Source organism: Rutilus rutilus, assembly GCF_951802725.1.
Source record: "Rutilus rutilus genome assembly, chromosome: 5".
NCBI classification, from domain to species: domain Eukaryota; kingdom Metazoa; phylum Chordata; class Actinopteri; order Cypriniformes; family Leuciscidae; genus Rutilus; species Rutilus rutilus.
In genome coordinates, this window is record NC_140213.1 from 45,523,494 (window position 1) to 45,545,352 (window position 21,859).

At 38.3% G+C, this 21,859-nt stretch overlaps 1 protein-coding gene across 1 annotated transcript in view; it reads right to left on the bottom strand.

The window, feature by feature from the left end:
- Positions 1 to 79: 79 nt before the first annotated feature.
- gmps (guanine monophosphate synthase) overlaps positions 80 to 21,859 on the bottom strand; it is a 23,459-nt gene continuing 1,679 nt past the window's right edge. The window contains exons 2-16 of the mRNA XM_084409796.1: positions 19,488 to 19,666; positions 17,702 to 17,816; positions 16,651 to 16,748; positions 16,416 to 16,519; positions 16,088 to 16,281; positions 13,937 to 14,102; positions 13,188 to 13,339; positions 12,722 to 12,895; positions 11,504 to 11,609; positions 10,649 to 10,764; positions 10,017 to 10,142; positions 7,517 to 7,632; positions 5,135 to 5,265; positions 3,934 to 4,106; positions 80 to 1,851 (exon numbers count right to left, since the gene is read on the bottom strand). Of these exons, the coding sequence (XP_084265922.1) occupies positions 1,750 to 1,851; positions 3,934 to 4,106; positions 5,135 to 5,265; positions 7,517 to 7,632; positions 10,017 to 10,142; positions 10,649 to 10,764; positions 11,504 to 11,609; positions 12,722 to 12,895; positions 13,188 to 13,339; positions 13,937 to 14,102; positions 16,088 to 16,281; positions 16,416 to 16,519; positions 16,651 to 16,748; positions 17,702 to 17,816; positions 19,488 to 19,666 (2,052 nt within the window). The 3' untranslated portion in view covers positions 80 to 1,749. The remainder of the gene's footprint in view (positions 1,852 to 3,933; positions 4,107 to 5,134; positions 5,266 to 7,516; positions 7,633 to 10,016; positions 10,143 to 10,648; positions 10,765 to 11,503; positions 11,610 to 12,721; positions 12,896 to 13,187; positions 13,340 to 13,936; positions 14,103 to 16,087; positions 16,282 to 16,415; positions 16,520 to 16,650; positions 16,749 to 17,701; positions 17,817 to 19,487; positions 19,667 to 21,859) is intronic.

Here is a 21,859-nt window from a genome sequence, read left to right on the forward strand (position 1 = left end):
TAGATATTTGAGCTATTTGTAATTAGCTATACCAGCTTATGATTCAAATGCAATTAATATATAATCAATGAATGAATGATTTTGTGATGAGAGAAATCTGAACACAGAGTTCTTTATTAAAGCTCAGTTTGCATTATACAAATATCAGTTTCAAACTGCATGCGGTGGCTTGGTCTGAGGCACAATACTAAGGTAAAACAGCATTGTTCATGTTTAGACATGAAAAAAAAAGAAATGAAAAAAAAAAAAAAAAAGAGGCATGGGGGGGGTCAACATAGAATTGCATAAATTAAACTGAATATATGTAATATTGCAGTTTACCCACTTAACTTGTTAGTTGTATTTTTAATAGACAAGTAAAATATACACATGATAAATGTGACACTGAGAAAAAGACATTAAGAGCAATTAAGACAAGGGAGTAAGTTCATCTTGCATTGAGTATTTTTGCTATCGTGACAACAGAAGGTTTTGAAATGAAATCTTTGAAGACAATAAATACCGAGCATGTAATTCATTTCACAACAATTCTCTACATCATAAGTTAGACAGAGGGTCGGACACCGATCGCCTTTTGAGCGGCCCTCTCTCTATACAGACAAGAACACCCTCAGTTAAAGGAGTGGGATATTAAAAACGAGGCCACACACACACACACACACGGGAGGATCCAACGCTCAAATTCATTTAAGCTCAAAACCGACTTGGAGAAGTTCCCCGTCAATCACCTATTCTTCCTCCCTCCGTAAATCTCTTTTCCTTTTGCCTTCAGAAACACTATTGCTCTACAAAGCACAAAAAATACCAAGGCCTTTATTGGTGAAAATAAGTACACTGTTGATCTTACGCGTTTATAAGACCAGCCCAGGCAAACTCACTTAAAATGCAGACATCAGATATTACACTTAGCACTATTCAAATGTTAATATTAATCCTTTTCTTGAAATGAGAGAAGAAAACAATGCAGCATAAAATAAAGTCACATCCCTGAAAAAACAAAGTAACCCCCCAAAAAAAAGAAAACAGGCACAAATTTCAGGAAGCCTCCAGATTTAGGAGTCTCCTTCACAGCAAAACCTCTGTGATGAACCAACCCGTCCACAGCGTGAAGAGCGGCTGTCTGATCTCATCTGTATTTGGCAAATAAACTTCGATTGGTCACGGTTTAAAGAACCTCTACTGCTAATCTTCACCTGCCACTTCCATAGAAGAGTTCAGGTGACAAATCCAAACCCAAACCAACACTGGGAAAGTGAAAACAAGCTTTTAAAGGCAGAAAGCGGCTTGCTTTTAAAAAAAAAAAAAGAAGGTGGTTTTGTTCGTGTCGTGCTGCACATGGACAGAAGACCGCCTTGTAACAACAGAAAGCATGGAGGAGTGACCTGTCACAATGCATTAAACACAGAGCGCTGATACAAAAAACTAATCCAATGCATCATCATCATTATTCTCAGTGAAGAGGATAACAACAACAACAATTATAATACCAATAATATTACAACCGACCCCAAAAAAAGTGGCCAGACTGAAGTAGCGATGTCAGCTTAGCGCCGATCACAGTACAACCTGCCATTGTCGGGAATGTTCCGGTCTCATTGGGACAATGACAGGGCGGCGTGCCTAAAGGGGTCGCGGGAGTGGAGACGAGGGGTTCGGGGAGGGGGGGGGGGGAATGTTACAGTACCGGGAGAGGGGGAGGTAGAAGAGGAGTCGACGAGGAGAAATCTGAAGGTACAAGAGTCCACTGCTCTACTCCCATTCGGTGGTTCCCGGGGGCTTGGACGTCAGGTCGTACATCACCCTCGAGATGCCAGGGATTTTCTTGATCTCGTTGACCATTTTGAGCACCACCTGTGGCCAGAGGAGCACGAGTTAGTGGATGGGAATGAAGGAGGGGGGGGGGTTGTGTTAGGGCTGAACCATACATCGTTTTAGCATCGATATCGTGATGTGTGCATCCGCAATAGGCAAGGCAAGTTTATTTATATAGCTCATTTCATACACTATGGCAATTCAAAGTGATTTGCATAAAAAAATAAGCACAAAATAAAAGCAATTATAAAAGGAATGAAGAAGAGTAAAATGAATTAAAGTAGTAAAAAGATGATGCATAGAATAAACTTCTCATCTGGCAAAACACTGGTGTATCTTATTTTGCATCTTTCAATTTCCCCAATTAAGTGGTTTATGTTTCTCTCTTACTCGATTCTCAGAGCCATTTCAGCCATTTAGACAGAACTGGTAAACAAAGAAAGTAAATGGTATGCGAAGTAAAGCGTTTGCTTTTATATTATTTGTAACAGAAAAGGCAAACAATCAGGCTAAAATACTTTCTCATTTGCCGTCAACATTCAGCAAATGCGCATCTACGTCATTTAAACAAATCTCTGAATATCTAATAAACATTTAATTTCACAAACCTTGCAGATTTAATCGAATCCAGCTGTGATATCTTGTGAAGTGTGCATTACTGTCTGCGAGTGACGGTCGGTCCGTGCGAAGTGAGTGAATGCGAACAGAAGATCAGCTTCACAGGAGACGTGATCGAAACACTTTAAATCCTTCATTTTAAAATATGCTGATATATAACCAGTTGCCAACTGTGTCATATTCATATCTGTGATATATCCGGTTGCCAATTGTGTCGTATTCATATCGTTTTCACTGTGCTGTATGTAAAATTAGAGTTACCTTGTCTTTATTTGAAGAAATATGATTACCAGCACGAAATTACCAGATTACTGAGTGCAATGTTACAGTGTTTACCTTCTTTTTAGTCACATATTCATATATTTCTAAACAGTTACTTTGTGAAAAATACTGTAATAGGATTGCAGATTCAAGAAGTTGCCATCTAAAGTATAAAAGCATGTTTATTTTAAAGATGTGTTTTCTAATTTATTTATAATTTATTAAATATTGATTAAAATAAATATATATAAAAATATCGTCTTTATATCGGCCATCGGCCACCCTGCTCTCTAAGATATCGGCATCGGCAATCAAAAAACCAATATCGGTCGACCACTAGTTTAGAATCAAAAGGTAGAATACAGTGCAGTCAGTCGGACGTACAGTGGATACTGACTTTACTGACTATTGTCAGTCTGCCAATAGTCAAATCGCAGGAGGTATAGGCATCTTAGTTGATCTGTACGGGCCAGCTGTACCCGGATTCAGAACGCATGTGATTCGCGGATTATTTGCAAAGTTTAACCATCATAGAGTAAAAGTTTATAATTTGCATGTGTCGAGTCAGGAATCAAGAGCAAGAAGACTCGTGAACGCCGAATTCAGTTCTCTTTCTCTTGAGCGTAAACGGACACGTGCACGCAAAATTAAGTCAAAATGCCCGTCTCAGGGAGTATCCTCCTTGTAAACACAGTCGGTTATGTGTTGTAAATAAAAGAGAAAGGAAACGGATGCGTGTCATTTATAATAGGTCCGTGCATTCGTCTTAAAGGGACAGCAGCCTAATATACATGAGCTGTTTGTGTCACCAATAATGATCAAAACAACAAAAGAGAAAGAGACTTTTGATAAATGGTATTAATTAATTATATTAGTTATATTTAATTTACACAGTGAAGACTGTTATTTTACATTTGATTGTTCAATTTCTGTACCTGAATACTGTTAGATTTACCTCAAAAACATAAACCACTGCTTATTTCAATTGTATATTTCTTTTATTGTATTTAGCTATGCTTGCAATTTGTTTATAATTTTCTACACAGATTCATTCCTCTTCAAAATCACCCCAATTATTTTAGCATGATTAATTATTTTCAAATAGAGCTATTCAAATCATCTGGTGAAATTGTTTTTATATCGCAATATTTATCGCAGAAAAACAAAATATCGCAATGTACGTTTTTTTTCCGATATCGCGCAGCCCTAGTTAGTGTGTGGATGGAGGGTCTGGTCTCTCACCTCTTCAGGGATCTGGTTGTCTGGAGTCGCAGCGATGCCGGTCATGAAGTCGCTGGTGATGAAGGTTCTGATGACGACGGACCGCCTGCAGGACGGCTGCTTCTGAAGCGGGTCACGGTCAAAGTGCAGTGGGGTGAGGATGACTGGCATCTGGCTGATTTTACTCGAGTAGCCTGGATGTAAAGCACAATACAGAACGGTTATGCTAGTATATAAACAGCATTCATAAACAGTGATGTATACATAAACAATCTAGTCTAGCCGACATGCCAGTATAGCAGGTGGAGGTATTGCACCTTAAAGAATAGCTCACCCAAAAATGAAAATGATCCCATCATTTACTCACCCTCAATCCATCCTAGGTGTATATGACTGTCTTTCAGCCGAACCTAATTATATTAAATAAGAGTTATATTAAATAATATCCTGGCCATTCCCAGCTTTGAAGTGTGCCCAAGCTCAAAAAGCTCATCCATCCATCATAAAAGTAAGTTAATAAATGCCTTCTGAAGCGAAGCAATGGGTTTTTGTAAGAAAAATATCCATATTTAAAACTTTATAATCTATAGCTCACAAGAGAGTCGAGTTTCGGCAGAAAGATTACTTTTATGATGGATGGATGCGCTTTTTAAAGACACAATTCACTGCAGTTATAAAGCTTGGAAGAGCCAGGATATTATTTAATATAACTCTGATTGGGTTCGGCTGAAAGAAGACAGTCATATACACCTAGGATGGCTTGAGGGTGAGTAAATTATGGGATAGGTTTCATTTTTGGCTGAACTATTCCTTACTATTAATGCTGGTTGCCACCCGTCATAAAACGGGACAAAGACAACGATGATGTCATGTGTAGCTACTACTGCCGCACAGAATCATTATGGAGGAGATCGACAAAAGCGAGACAGTCCACAAGCATCCAAAAAAAAATGTGGCTTGTTAGTGTGGGACTTTTTTTGGATGCCTGTTCACACCAGATGATAATCATAACTTTAAATAGGTATAAAAACAGAACAACAGTAACATTTGTTGTCTTTGACTGATGTTGTCCATAACCAAGCAGATTTTCCCCTCAGAGACGTAACTGTGGTACAAGTGTTTACACAGCGCTCGCAGAAGCCATAGCTGTGGTGGGGGAGTGTTTACACATGTAAAGGTTATGACAATAATAAAGCAGACAGTGGAGACAACCAGCTCTTACCGGACTCCCTTAAAATGGAGTGTGCTACAAAATCTGCCTGTCTTAGCGTGCTCAGTACACCAGTGGTCAGGAAGGTGGGCGTGATGTCAGTGGGCGGCTCCTTAACGTGTGACCCAAAGACGTAAACAACTCTGCAAAGGAAGAGATGAACAAGGGACACAAGAGGGACATCGTCAGAAAACACAGTTCATGTGAATAAAAGCCTGAAATGAAATCTGTTCATCATATAAAGCGATCGAGTCTCTTCAGAAAATTTGGACTAAACCGCTCAATTCATATGGATTAGTTTTACGATCTCTTTATGAACTTCTTGAAGCGTCAGAGTGGTAGTAGTTGCGTAGCTGTCAATGGAGGGACAGAAAACTTTCTGATTTCATTACAAATATCTTTATTTGTGTTTCGAAGACGAACGGGTTTGGAACGACATAACGGTGATTAAATGGTGACAGAATTTCTGTTTTGGGTGAACTATCCCTTTAAAAGACACATATTAAAGGACTATTTCACACATAAATAACTTTTTTAATGTGTTTGAAGAAAGTATTTCATTCTCACCAAGGCTGCATTTAATATTTGATCAAAAACTCATCATATTGTGAAACTTTAATAATATTTTAAAATGTATTCCTGTGATCAAAGCTGAATTTTCAGCATCATTACTCCAGTCTTCAGAGTCACATGATCCTTCAGAAATCATTCTAATATGATGATTTGCTGCTCAAGAAACATTTATGATTATAATGAATGTTGAAAACAGTTGTGCTGCTTCATATTTTTGATAAATTTTTTTCAGGATTATTTGATAACAGAAAGCTTATGTATCATTATAAATGTCTTTTGATCGATTTAATGCATCCTTTCTAGGGATGTCCCGATACCACTTTTTCACTTCCGATACGATACCGATGCCGCAGCTTTGGCTATTTGCCGATACCGATATCAATCCGATATATTTATTTTATTCTTGAACTAATACTACTAATAATAAAATATATGGAAGCACTTTGCTCAATTAGCCACATAAAAACATCTCACTCAAATGGAGAACAAATACTTCTCCAGTATATAGTCCACAACAACAGCTGATAATGAAAGACTGCCAGCCTTTATTCAAAAGACCTTGAGATAAATTATGTTTGGTAATTGTACCTGAATGAATTTAAAATTAATTTGCTATATTTCAGATCAATATATTTGTTTCCTTAAAATTTTAATTAACTTTAACTTTATTCTCATCTGAATTATAAATAATTTATTTCTGTATAAAATAATACTACCATTAAAAACACATTTGATTTTCTTTTTTAATCAATGTAGAATGTGTACCTTCTAAATAAACAGATTAGTGCTCTGTTTTAGGACAAGAAATGAAAACCAATGCAATATGATGAATGTCCAAAAGATGAGATCATTTTTGCTTTTAAACAGCGTGTGTGTGTGTGATTTTGGTTGGGTGACAGTTGTAGGTTACAGTTTGACAAGAGTTTAGTTTGACAAAAGCACAATGTTGTGTTTTACACAAATATAAGTAGGCTAAACACTTTTTGCAGTTTTAATGATGTCCTGTATGAACAAAATGACTGAGTATGTTTTTATGTTTCCACTGTTCGATCGCGCCCGTGCCTCTCTCTCTTTCTGACAGACACACACACACACACACACACACACACACACACACACACACACACACACACACACACACACACACACACACACACACACACACTCCAGCATTGCAATCTTGACATGGCAGCCTGTTCATTTTGCTGCGTTCACACCAAACGCGAATAGAGCGTCAAATTCGCGTTTATCGCGTCTAGTTCAACGCTTGAACATTTTGAATCCATTCGCGCGTATAATGATAAAGCGAGCGTTTGAAGCGAAATAGACACGCGTTCAGAGCTAAGGCGGGGCTACAGATTAGGTGTCCCTAAAGAACCCGCATATGTCTATGCACGTATCTAACAGTAGTTCCGCATTACATTAATTAATGTGCACGCAAGTTTTATTTATTTTTATACCGTGTATTCTCCGTGTAAATCCATGCACCGTACCGAACGTACGTTCAATACGAATACACAAAATGTTAGTTTATTATTATTATTACTTATTAGTTCCACGCCTAATAGGTATCGGATCATAGGTATCGGATATATTTTTTTCTCCCCTCCGATATCCGATCTAGCGTTCTGGGCCAGTATCGGCACGATACCGATGCCGTGGATCGGGACATCCCTAATCCTTTCTAAATAAAAGTATTCAGAACACTGAAGGGGTGGATGGGACAGTGGGATATGAGGGGACAATGAATACTCAAGTCAATAGTCCCATAGTTCTTCAACATGGTTGGTGGAGCAAAGTGACATACGGATGTGTCATTACCTGTTGATGGAGTGACAGATCCGTGGGATGAGTCTGGCCAGGAACATCAGTGAATCCCAGTGAGGAGCCTCTTTACTGCTCACCCCACAAACATAACTGTACGACCGGGAGTCGCCCTGTACACATGGATCATATGGAATCAGCCCAACATCTCAGGAAAGACAAAATACCCATTTTAAACATTTGTGCAGAAGTGTGGAGAAGACACACCAACTGTTTAACTATTAACCATTAGCAGCAACAACAACACGCATAAATACAGTGCACGGTATTTAAAACTCTCTGGCCCCCTGTGTGTCAGCATGTCCCAGCTCAGAGTCTGGAGACCGGGGTAATTTTAGCACAGCCGTGGTTTAGTAGGTGGCTGTTTGTAAGAGGAACACCCAGCCATGCATCATCAGCCAATGTGGTGAGACGCAGACGGCTCTGTCTGGACCAGTGAATGAGAACAGAAGTAAACCAGCCTCCTCTAGCACTAGGATTGAAAACCTGTTTATAAATACAAACATCATGAGACGTGCACATGGCAGCAGAGGAACGCTCACTCTATATGCTGATATGATACAGACTGTCCTGCACTGAAAGGACAGCTCTTTGACATTCTCATCAGAACTATAAATAACATCAAAATTATTAATGAGTTTTCGACCACTGGAGTGAGGACAAAGAGAGTAAAGTGAGGACATTTTGGCCAGTCCTCACTTTCTGAGAGCCTTTAAAGGCCTGTTTGAGGGTCAAGACTTGGTTTTAGGGATAAGGTTATAATGAGGTTAAGGGTCGGTTTAGGGTCAGGGGTCGGGTTAGGCACTTAGTTGTGATGGGTAAGGTTAGGGTAAGCGGCTAGAGATCGCATTGTGTCAATGAATGTCCTCATAAAGATAGATGTACAATAATGTGTGTGTGTGTGTGTGGAATGAAAGAGTATGTTTGAAAGGCTAACCACAGAAATTTTAACATTTTGTCGCTATGCAGCCAGACAGGTCATTCTGTCTTCCAGACAGAGTTAGAGTTTGTTGTTTTGGAGACGACATAAATTGAACCTAAAACAAGTGAGCAGTGTTGGATAGGGGTCATTGTAGGCACTCTGATTGGTCTGTAGCTACGCATTAGCCGCAGAGTGCAATGCACTGTGTTGTGACGCATTCCTCTCATAGCTATCATTAAAATTTTGTGACTTAAGTGTTGACCTTCTGTTGGCTCAGACCAGACGGGATAGCCCTTGTGCATCGATGAGCCTTGGTTTCCGGTCACCGGTTTTGTGGGTAAACTCTCACCACTGCTGACCGAGAGCAACACACAAGCCTTGGCGTTTATCATCACAGTCAGGCAGAAACCTCTCCATCTTCTTTATTTCTTCATAAATCATTACTATTGGTCACCCTTTATGCCTGCCAGTGCGTTTTTCAAATATTTAACCAATGAAAAATATTAAAAAGAGCTTGTGACTAAACTTCATAACTCCATTGGATTCTTAAACTGTCAGTCAAACCTCATAACTCCGCCTCTATCGTGAATGAAGTGTGACGAGGGTAAATAAAGAACTTGTTGTTTGAATAAATACAGAGTTTTGTTTACTCAAGAAACACTTGATATAAAGGCTAATGTTTTATGTATTTGAGGAACAGAGAAGAGTGTTTTATTCCAGCATTTGTTGTCGATAGCCAATCTGTCTTAAATCTTTTATAACATGAGATTTTGGACAAACGACAGAAAAAACTGAGCGCCCACATTGCTACAGTAAACTTTTCTAAACCTGTATGTTGATGAAATTGCTGCGTTCTAATGACGGGACAAAATCCATATGTCCGACATTCATAGATCAAAAACCTTTTAACTTCATTTGAGTTTGATTTTTGGTAAAATGCTAATAATATGACATGCAAATATCTAACCATTTATAAATACACAGTGTTCACCAAGAGCAACACACAAGCCTTGGTGTTTCAGAGATACTCTGACCCAGTCACCTGGCCATAACAATCTGTTGAGTACGAGAGCTGATTTTTTGCTTACCATCTAATTTACCCAGACCTTAATATGTGGTCTTGTTAGGAGATCTTGCTTCATCTGTGACAGGTCATAATATTTTGGCTCATCAGTATATAACACTTAATTCCTATGCACACTGACATGCTAGTTAAAAGCCAGAGAATTTGCCTGCCGGCAGTTTAGAACGTAATGAGCAACCGAGTCTTTTACATAGATCAGTGATTAAGACTCAAGTCAAATAGTAACCTCATAAAAGCGGGTTAATTTGACATGGAAAGAGTCACCACCATGTCCTGCCCTGTTATTGGACACTTTTGCATGTGGAAGAAATGAGTCATGGCTGACTAAGTGCAATTCTACAATACCATCTGTAATTGGAAAGTGAGGCTGCATGTCAGTACCAGTGAAAGACATATTGTTCAATGCAAAAAAACAAAAAATATTGAGTGAATCATTCTTATGCTCACATCATGAATTATGTCTGAGAGTATTGGCGCATGACAAGGCTTACCTGTACACCGACAGTTTTGATTGGCAGCAGAAAGGCATTTAGTGAATGAAGGCTGGTGATCTGCATGAGTTTCTCTTCCTCCTCGTCTGATATGCATGACTTCACTCTTTGAAGAAGGGTGTGAGGCTGGATGGATTAACATCAGAAGGATTGATATTTTATAGCATGCTATTTATAATCCAAAGGAACGACTGTGTGTGCTTTCAAGTGTCCACTTTCAACTTAATCAGAAAACTTACTGTTAAAGGTGCAGTGAGCGATTTCTGAGAAACGGCTTAAATCAACACAAAAACAAAACAGTTTTGTGAATGTTTGCTAGATGTCTGTTCTGTGTGTGTGTGCTGAACAAAATATTGTGTTTGTACATAGTCCTGGCTGTGTAAATAGGAGAAAAAAAACCAAAGTGGAGACCGAGCACCACAACACTCTTTTAGCCAATCAGCAATAGGGGGCGTGTCCACTCATGAAGGGGGTGGAGAGAACGGTCAGAGGAATATAATTGGAAGAAGTAGATTTCAGATATCAACAGTGTTTCTCAGAAATCGCTTACTGCACATTGAAGTTGAAAAGATCAATTATGTAAGGTCAGAGCCAACAAGAAGCCATGTTTAAACACACACACACACACACACCTTTTTGACCATGGCAGAGAAGTCTGTGATGATTTTCAGGACGTTGTTGGTCTCGGCGAAGTCTTTACAGACGTAAGGCTCATCAGCACAGATCACTCTAATGGCCAGACCGGGACCTGCAACACATCACACACAATTTCAGCAAAGCACATTTCAGAAGTCGTTAATCGCCACATGAAACGTTCAAAATGGACACTTCCATTAAACATTTTGGGGGTGAGTAAGATCTTTGTTTTAGAAAGAAGTCTTGCAAAGCCTGCTTTTATTTGAACAGAAATACAGTAAAAACTGTAATATTGTGAAATATTGTTTTCTATAATTTAAACCGTAATTTATTCCTGTGATCAAAGCTGAATTTCCAGCATCATTACTCCAGTCTTCAGTGTCACATGACCCTTCAGAAATCATTCTAATATGATGATTTGATGATCAAGAAACATTTCTGATTATTACCAATATTGTAAATGCTTTTACTGCTTTTTGTGGAAACTATAACACATTTTTGCAGGATTCTTTGATATATATATAAAAAAAAAAATTATTTATAAAAGTCTTAGTCACTTTTGATTAAATTATCCAATGAAATGCATCCTTGCTAAATAAAATGTGTGAATGCTCTTTGTAGATTTGATTAATTATATGATTATAAATATAATGATGACTTGTGAATGACAGTGAAGCGACGTAATTGACGCTGGTAGGTCACATGATAATGACAACATGGCGTATGAAGTACATCCGAAAGGTTACACTTAAAATTGACAACATATGCAATTTGTTTTAACTACTTATTTGAGGAACTGAAGCAAATAATAAAGCAGAAACCGGTATTTTGGAGGTTTGTGATGGTCTTACCAGGGAAGGGGTGTCGGGAGACGATCTCTTCAGGGAGTCCCAGTTCTCGACCTAGTGCTCTCACTTCATCCTTGTGGAAATCCTTCAGTGGTTCGATTACTTTACCCTGAAGAGTTCAGAAGAATCAGCAAATAACAGTTATGAACAGTTTCTTCAACATGAAGAGGAAGAGACGCCCTATCGCGTGCCTCTATTCTGTCACACCGCAGGGGGCTCTGAATATACTGCAGCCAAACACAACATAAAAAAACACTTTCCCTGCTTGAGTTCACCTATATCGACAAAAGAAACTGCATAAATGTATGAATATTAAATAAATAAAAAAAATTCACATGCATCAGAGCTAAATTTAAGGAATATCCAGTTACCAAACTAAAGGGGAGGGGTGAGGAGAAAGAATATTTTTATTTTTTCAATCTAATGCTAAAACACTAACAAAAAGTTACATTATCATCGCAGTCAGGCAGAAACCTCTCCATCTTCTTTATTTTTTCATAAATCATTACTATTGGTCACCCTTTATGCCTGTCTGTGGGTTTTTCAAATATTTAACCAATGAGAAATACTAAAAAGAGCTTGTGACTAAACTTCGTAACTCCATTGGATTCTTAAACTGTCAGTCAAACCTCATAACTCCGCCTCTATCGTGAATGAAGTGTGACGAGGGTAAATAAACAACTGGTTGTTGTTTGAATAAATACAGAGTTTTGTTTACTCAAGAAACACTTGATATAAAGGCTAATGTTTTATGTATTTGAGGAACAGAAGAGTGTCTTAGTCCAGCTGCAGCATTTGTTGTCGATAGCCAATCTGTCTTAAATCTTTTATAACATGTGATTTTGGACAAACGACAGAAAAAAACTGAGCGCCCACATTGCTACAGTGAACTTTTCTAAACCTGTATGTTGATGAAATTGCTGCGTTCTAATGACGGGACAAAATCCATATGTCCGACATTCATGGATCAAAAACCTTTTAACTTCATTTGAGCTTGATTTTTGGTAAAATGCTAATAATATGACATGCAAATATCTAACCATTTATAAATACACGGTGTTTAACTATTTTAAAAAATCATTAGGAAAAGAAACAATGGAGAGTTACGGGACATTAATGAAGAAAGACAGGTTTGCCTTGTATTAGGACATGTTGCAGGCAGGACTCGAACCTGGTTGGCACCATTGCGCAACACAAATTTGGCTGATGTTAAATCTTTACCTCGTCTCTGAGTTTGCGGATGAGCTCTGTGTCGTTGTGGTGAGTTTTGATCATTTCTGCCTTCCCACTAGCAAGGTGAGACGCACTCTCGATAAGATCTGGCCTGAGCGTTCCTTGCGCCAAGAACACATCCTCTGGCTTCAGATTCATCTCTCCAATCACCTCATTCGCCACCTGTGAGAGACAGCACATCCAGGACTCACTGTTCTGCTCCATACTTGCTCATATTATAGTCCGCTACACATTCAGATCACTTCGCAACTCAAGAGACTTATAATAGCTCTATAATAGGTTTATTCTCCAGGCGAAGTCTAGTTTAATGTGTACACAAGACATTTTAGGCGAATCAATACTGAAGTCGACAGATCCCTACACTAATGTCATTACAGGACCATCTGATAATAATGACGACATCAATTCAGTTACTGTCGGACAGATAGTCATCTACAAAAGCAGAGCTACACACTTTTACAAATGTATCCCCAATGATCTTCCGCTTCTCTTCTGGATTGGTGGTCATGTTGAGCGTTTTGCTGATGCGTTTCCTGGGCGTGCGGTCCTCTTCTGATATTGGCAGGGTCGTCGTGCCGTTGTAAAAGGTGTGTGCTGCGTTTACAACTGTGAAGCAGAGAGAGTGATGCTATAGTTACAACACTGATGTGTGTTTCAGAACAAGTTAAAATGAAGGGATGCACCGACGTATCGGGAAAGAATCATCATCAGCCGACAAAAGCAATTATTTTCACTATTGTTTAAAAACTGCCAATTATCTGTCAATCAAAAGGGGACGGAAAATATGTCAGACTGCCACTCGTACTGTGTGTAAAGAAAATGTCTCATGTTAAATTTAATGCTGTCGAAGTTAATGTGACAATAGTGCATTATTTGTATAATGTTCCCATCCAATAATTAAAAAGAGCTTCGAGCTATGTTACTTCTGATAGGAAACAAAGTCTTAGCTTTCAAATTACTTCCTTTTTATCACAAAATTCAATCAATAAATGGCAATAAACTGATGCTACTAAATGTATCGCGACAGATTATTGACAGATATTGTTCTGAATAATTGGTATCGTGCATTTCTTGTAAAAAAAATTTTTATTAAATGAATAAATAGACTTAATAGAATTTTAATAATGCATGAATAAAAATGTTATACATAAATTAATTAATTTATGCTAAATAATTTACCAAAAGGAACCTTCTGAATGTTACCTTTGAGTTTGATGCCGAGTTTAGTCAAGGCTTCCTCAACACTCTGACTCTCTCTCTTTCTCATGAAGCCGTTGTCGATGTGAACAGCGATCACTTGCTCCTGGTTTAGGGCTTTATTCAACAGGGCCGTGCACACGGTGGAATCCACACCACCACTCAATAACACCTGCACACACACACACACACACACACACACCATGATTTTAGAACTCACTTTGGATTGTGACTGTAAACAAGACATCCAATAGACACAAGTGTTCAAATACACAGAATAAACAGTACACCAGAGATGACTTTAGGGGGGAAAATTGCTATAATATTATGTACATTAATAGATTATAATCCAATATTAATCGTCAGTTCACTCTCTAGAGAGAAGACCCACTTCACAGAAGCTCAGGGAGAAAATCACCTTGCTTTAGGAAAGAGCAGTAACTAATTGACATTTTTAATTAGTTGCCCTCACACACACACACACACACACACCACACACACAGCCTGGAGCAACAGCAATTAACAGAGAATTAGACAAATTAGAGTATTATGGCACTAATCACATATGTGCTTTCTATCAAACAAAAAGGCCTTTAATAGATAAAGAAAGATCAATATCGCATTGAGCCCACAATACACACACACACACACACCCCACACACCCACTAACCAATTAAATCAAAGCTTTTACTCAGCTTTTACCAGTCTGTTAATTATTATAATTAGAGAATGCTTTCTGTGCCACTGTAACGGTGTTATTTTAGCATTATTTATATACTATTACAGCATCTATGGCTATGTTCAGACTGCAGGTACAATCAGACCTTTCAGGCTGACTGTCCACTCGTTTAATTGCAAGTGATCAAATTAGATGTGTGTCTAGACATAACCAGCCTAGGCTATCTGCATGGGTAACTTTGGTAATGACGTAGGCGTATCCACGTATGTGACGAGGCTTTCAAAGCGGATGCAGGAGAAATGGAGGTGCATCATCCCGCTTTTCCAAATAAGCTCCCTGCCGAGGTATCTGGGGACCTCGTGTGATTTAGAAATTCAAAATGTCAAACAAATTTGGCGATTGTAGACCGTAGCCTGAATCTGTATATGTAAACACAAGAAACTGTGGCAGAATTCACAGTTTTGTTGTAAAAAGAGACACATTATGCAGAAGTATAATTTGCTGTTAAGTGTGTGTGTCAGAGCCTGCAGTCGCTGTGTGACGCGCGTTCGCTGCGGGCGTATCGTGACGAGCTCCGAGAGAAGGCCGTTAAAATCCACCCCCCTATTTTTGTTTTCGAAACTTGTGTTGGTCCGATCGATTGTGCAATCGATTTTCGAACGTAAAGTGACAGCCCTATATACCAACTTCGAGCCGACGTCACAGTTACGTCACGGCGTTAGCTGGTGGCAAAACAAAGGGAAAACTGGAGGCGGCCAATACAAACCAGCACAGATTCGGCTACATAATAAGGAGCTTAAATTATTATTATTGTTATTAAATGTCATCTTGTTGTGTTGTTGGGAAGAATCGACGGAGTACAGGCTCCAATTAGACATTTTATCGCATAATGTTTTCTAAATGATTGTGATTATTTGTGAATCATCTATGATTGTATACATTGTTTTGATTGATTGTGACTAACTTAGACTTTTTGAAGAACCTGGTAAGAAAGGGTAATCAAATGAATGTTGTATTTTTATTTCTAGAAAATATTCACATCATTAAAATTGCACCGTAATGTCACTCTTTACATTGTCGTCTTCTGTCTGGCCCTGGCGCTGGCTAGGCAGAACTGCGGATCGTAGGCTACCACACAAGTCTTGTGACCATTTAGTACAGTTATAGATCGTCCATCCATTGAATGAGCGTGTGTGCCGGGTCAGCCAATCTGGGATGTCCGTTAAAATTAACTTTTGCAAATAACAATCGCGGTCCTGGACAGTGAGTGACCTTGCACATTAAGATAAAATCAGATTTTCTCCAGTCATTGTTAAAAAACAAGCTAACAAAACTTGCAAACTAAGTGGGGATCGTTCTGCCACCACCTAAGCTCCGCCCACACAAAAAAACGTCACCATGTTTACCAGCTGAAAAGGGGTCTATAACTGACCAATGATTGTTTTAAATGTCCGGTTGAAGGGATTGACGGTACTTACCAGAACTTTGGATTTGTCCACCTTCTCTTTAATCTCCCTGATGCAGGACAGCTGACGGTTCTGTACGGTGAAGTTGCTGCTGCAGCCGGCAATCTCAAACAAGAAGTTGCGTAGCATGTCCGTCCCCCTCTCGGTCAGATCCACCTCTGGGTGAAACTGAGTGCCGTAAAGTTTCTTCTGCTCATTAGCAATGCCTGAGACAGAGAATTGGACGCGGGAAATGTCTTAAACCACAAACACTCACAAACAATAACAAAGCATCCAGACACGCTCAGAAATGCCTTTTTAGGATATGAAGCACGTCTAGGAAGTCCTCAGGTCCACCCACCTGCAACAATGTTTCCAGACTGTGCAACAATCTTGAATCCTTCTGCTACTTTGTCGACACTGTCTCCATGTGTCAGCAGAACGGGTTCCTCCTTTTGCAACCCCCTTGAAACACACAAAAGAGTTTCAGCACAAGATTTGCAGCTCGATCCACTTTTATCCTCACTTCTCCGTGGGGGGGGGTTGTTTACGACAACACAAAAACCTGCTCGCTGACATCATGAAGGGACGCGTACCTGAAGAGAGAGCAGGAATTGTCCAACGCAATGTCAAAGACGCCGTCCTCCCTCACACTCTTCCTGTGCACCGTACCTCCGAAAACTTTATTCATCATCTGACGGACACAGAAAAACAAAAAAAGTGTATTTATTGATTTATCGCCACATTAGCAGTAATGGATATATTACTAGCAATCAACATTATTTTTAATAAAAAAAAATAACTATGATTATAATATCACTTCAATACATTGTTTACAATAATTTAACAATAATTTGTCTTAAAAAACAATCAATTTACAAAAACATACATATATACCAACAACAACAGTAATAATAACAACAATTACATATAATCTTTCACTTTAATATATGATAGAAATTCTACAATTATTCCAGGAGAAATCTTGTCCATTAATACAAATATATAAAAATATGTTGTGACATACTAAGTGTATTTATTTTATACATTTTTTGTAGAACTTAAATACTGCCATTCAAAAGTTTGGGGTCAGTAGGATTTTTGTTTTTGTCTTTGTTTTATTAATATTTTTGTTTTCAGCGAGGGCACATTAAATTGATCAAAAGTGACATATGTAACCGTAATATTCTATCAAATGCTGTTCTACTGAATTTTCTGTTGATCAAACAATCCTGAAAAAATGCATCATAGTTTCCTCAAAAATATTAAGCAGCACAACTGTTTTCAACATTGATAATAATCAGAAATGTTTCTGAAGGATCATGTGACTCTGAAGACTGGAGTAATGATGCTGAAAATTCAGCTTTGATCACAGGAATAAATTACAGTTTAAAATATATAACAATAGAAAACACAAGATTACTGTTTTTACTGTATTTGTGATAAAACAAAGCACCTTTAGTGAGCAGAAGAGAATACAAAAGCATAAAAAAAATCTTACTGACTAGTGTATTTCATTAATTTGATTTTATTGTTATTATTCATAATAAAATATAAAAAATAATAATTTGAAACTAAATAATGATAATAATTTGTATTATTAATTTGTATTATTATTATTAATCATAATAATAATTTGTTTCTCACCTGCATTCCATAGCAGATTCCAAGAACTGGTTTCCCGATGGTGAATATGGCCGGATCAAACCAGGGCGCATCTTCAGCATAGACAGAGTTCGGCCCTCCGGATATAATAATGGCCCTAACATAGCAGACAACAATTTGATATACTGATAATAAACCAATTTATCTTAACCAAAATATAATTACAAAAACATCAAATGGCTGAGAAAGATGGAAAGAGTCTGTGTCTGTCGAATCACTGAGACTGGGAAAGTTCTAATGCAAAGGCCGGATCATGTGATCCACTTATCTCTCCAACTTGTGGGTTTCTGTGTCTCTCTCAGTCTGAATGTTCAACGGCTTCAGGAAAACATCAGCTTTGTTTCCTTGTACGTTCTCACAGGGGGAACGCACGGCACTCAATGAACTCACACTGTGTTCTCTCAAGGACAAACTAACTTATGGCGGTTTATCTTTACCGACTGATGTTTTACACATTTCTAGAATTGGTTTTAAAAGAGCAGCAGCTGGATGATTATACTGTACAATAACAAAATATGTTTGTATGGAAGCTTGTTTCCGCCACAGAATAAAACATTTTAAAAGATAATTGCAACTTTTTATCTCACAATTGCGAATTTACATCTCGCAATTCTGACTTTTTTTCTCGCAATTGCGACTTTATAACACATAATTGCGAGTTTATATCTCGCAATTCTGACATCTTTTCTCACAATTGTGAGATATAAAGTCCAATTCTAATTTTTTTACCTCAGAATAGTTTATATCTCACAATTCTGACTTTATAACCTGCAGTTGCGACTTTATATCACGTAATTCTGACTTTATAACACATAATTGCGAATTTATATCTCGCAATTCTGACATCTTTCTCACAATTGTGAGATATAAAGTCCAATTCTAAGGAATAAAAAGACGGACTTTTTTTATTTAATTTTTTTACCTCAGAATAGTTTATATCTCACAATTCTGACTTTATAACACGCAATTGCGACTTTATATCGCAGTTCTGACTTTATAACCTGCAGTTGCGACGTTATATCACGTAATTCTGAGATAAAAAGTCAGAATTGCAGAGACGCAATTGCGACTTTATTTCACGCAATTCTGACTTTATATCTCGCAATTCTGACTTTATAAGACACAATTGCAACTTTATTTCACGCAATTCTGACTTTATATCTCACAATTGGGAGAATTGGAGAATTCAAAAAAAGAATTGAACTTTATATCTCACAATTGTGAGAAAAGATGTCAGAATTGCGAGATATAAACTCGCAATTATGTGTTATAAAGTCAGAATTGCGTGATATAAAGTCGCAATTGCGAGAAAAAAAGTCAGAATTCTGACTTTATAAGACGCAATTCTGACTTTTTATCTCGCAATTCTGACTTTATAAGACGCAACTGCAACTTTATTTCACGCAAAACTGACTTTATATCTCACAATTCTGAGAAGTAAACTCGCAATTGTGAGATAAAAAATAAATAAAAATCGCAATTATCTTTTAAAATGTTTTATTCTGTGGCGGAAACAAGCTTCCATAGTTTGCCGTCTCCAACAGTGCCTTCAAAAATTGCGCTTCAAGCAATGATGGTTAATAATTCTGATGTCTTCTGCATTTAAAGGGAAGAAAGCCTTTGATTCACAGTGTTAGGTCAGATACTAAAGCCTGTCGGTTACCATATCAAACATGTCTGCTTTGCAATTCAATTAGGCGCCCATGGCACTTTTTAACATGAGAACCGAACAGCATCTACTGACAAGACTTGGCACGGATGGGCTCACCTGAAACCCTGCTCTCTGATGGCGAAGGCTGGCGTCTCCAGAGGCAGAATCTCAGACTGGACAAACAGCTCTCGAACCCGCCTGTCAATCACTTTCCCATACTGCGCTCCCGCATCTAGGATCACCACGGCACCCTCGTAGGAACACAAACCATCTTTAGGCTCTCCCACGATATCCAGCTGCAGACACACAATGAAGAACACGTGTTACCCATGTTAGGCAAGTAAAACGCTACTAATGTAATTTGGGATGCATTTAAAGGCACATGTTTGCATGTGACTGGAGACTACAGATGTGCTGCTTCTGATAAATGTAGTCACATGACTGCCAGGAAGGTACTGTTGCATGTAATGCATCTATAACCGTTACAGCCTGACCCTGCGCTTTGTGGCTGCGTCCGAAAACTTAGGCAGCTGACTTGTTGGCAATGCAGGCAGGCACCTCACGAAACTGATGACTTCTGAGGCAGCGTAACTTTTTAATGATCTACTACAGCAAAATAGAGCAAGCTCTGGTGATAAGTAAGATAATATATAATTACTATAATAGTCATTTCTTGCTAGAAATTACATCTGGGGCCGGTTTCACAAAGGTAGACTTTGACTATGGCTTAGATATAGTAGATAGTCAGACTTCAGATAGACATCTAAATCAGACCGTTGCACAAAGCACTTAAGACTCTGACTATCTTAAGCAGGACTACACTGCAATGCATTCTGGGTAAAATAAGACACTTTTCAAAACAAAAAACATGGCGGATCGAGTAAGCGCATTCAACCGCTCAGTGCGGAAAATATGTGTTTGTTGGAGGAGTATAACAGTTACAAGGACATTTTACTTGGGAAATTTAGCAGATAATGTAGTAACAAGAAGAAATGTTTAAATTATGAGCCATTTTCCCTTTTCTTTTGGCTGTTTGTAATGTAACTGATTGTTACTGCTGGTTGCCAAGGTAACAGAGTCTTAGACCTAAGTTAGCCTGGGGGTAAGGTGTCTAATTTTTTTGGTCTAAATTAAGTCAGTCTTTATTTTTGTGAAACAGTCTAACTTGCATTAGACTAGTCTATGAGCACATTTTAGACTTGTCTAACACTATAGACCGGTCTAAAATAGCTTTGTGAAACCGGCCCCAGAAGTGGAAACCGTCGGACAAAAACATACATTTACTCTACACAAACTGACCAGCAAACGCAACTTTCAGACGCCATTTTTATTTTTTAGCTCACCTGTCACCGAATGGAAAGCACAGGATTGTGGGATATCAAAAGTCAGCGAAGGATGCATCTATGCTGCCTTCAAAAATCGATGAGATGAAGATGACATTAGATTATTTTGAACGCATTTTTAAGTATTTTTATGTGTGTGAATTAAAGGGGTCCTATTATGCTTTTTCACTTCTTCAACTTTAGTTTGTGTATAATGTTGCTGTTTGTGCATAAAAAAAGATCTGCAAGGCTACAAAGCTCAAAGTTCACTCCAAAGGGAGATATTTTATTTAACAGAATCCACTTTTCAAGAACGACAATGAACGGCTCGTTTGCACTACAACGCGTTTTTTCCGGATCTTATGAAGTCATAATGTTCCTCATTTAAATAAACTCCGCCCATGGGACACGCAATAAAAGAGTGAGAGAAGATGAAGAGTGCTGTCTCTGTTTTTTCCACCCCGGAAAAAGTTCGTCCGTGTCAAAGTCCGTGCTTGAAATCCGTTCAGCACAATCCTCTTGTTCGTTAACATTGTCAGGGTCTGAATCAGGCTCGAAATGGTTTGAAATTGACGTCACTATTTACATCGAGTAGAGCTCGTGGTTATGATTATGAAGGGGCGGGATATTTCCCGAAGCACTGCCTATACTAAGCGCTGCCAATCACAACACACTGGCCAGCTATTGGCCAGCAAACCAATCACAGCACATTTCGTATTTCGGAAGGAGGAGCTTCATCAAAAACGACCTGTCAACCAGACTGGGGAGAGGTGAGTACGGCTGAACGATTAATCGCACTTTCCATGTAATCACACTTAAATCGAGATGGCTCATCGCGATTTTGAAATCGCAAAGGCTGCGATTAATCGTTCAGCCCTAGAGGTGAGCTGTAAAAATATCAAATATGTGAAAAATAATGCGCTTTTTGAACAATCAAGCATGAAAACATATTCTAATACACCCCAAAAAACAAAATCAAGACTTCAAAAACAGCATAATAGAAACCCTTTAATGCAGACATGTTTTGAATGTAGTCTTTCTTAAAAATTTGTGATATTAGGCATGTGGCAAATTAATCAGCCAATATTTTGCCATTTTTAGTCTGGTTTGGTAAAATGAGTGGTAAAATATTTTAAAACGTAATTAAAAAGGACCAACACAAAAAAT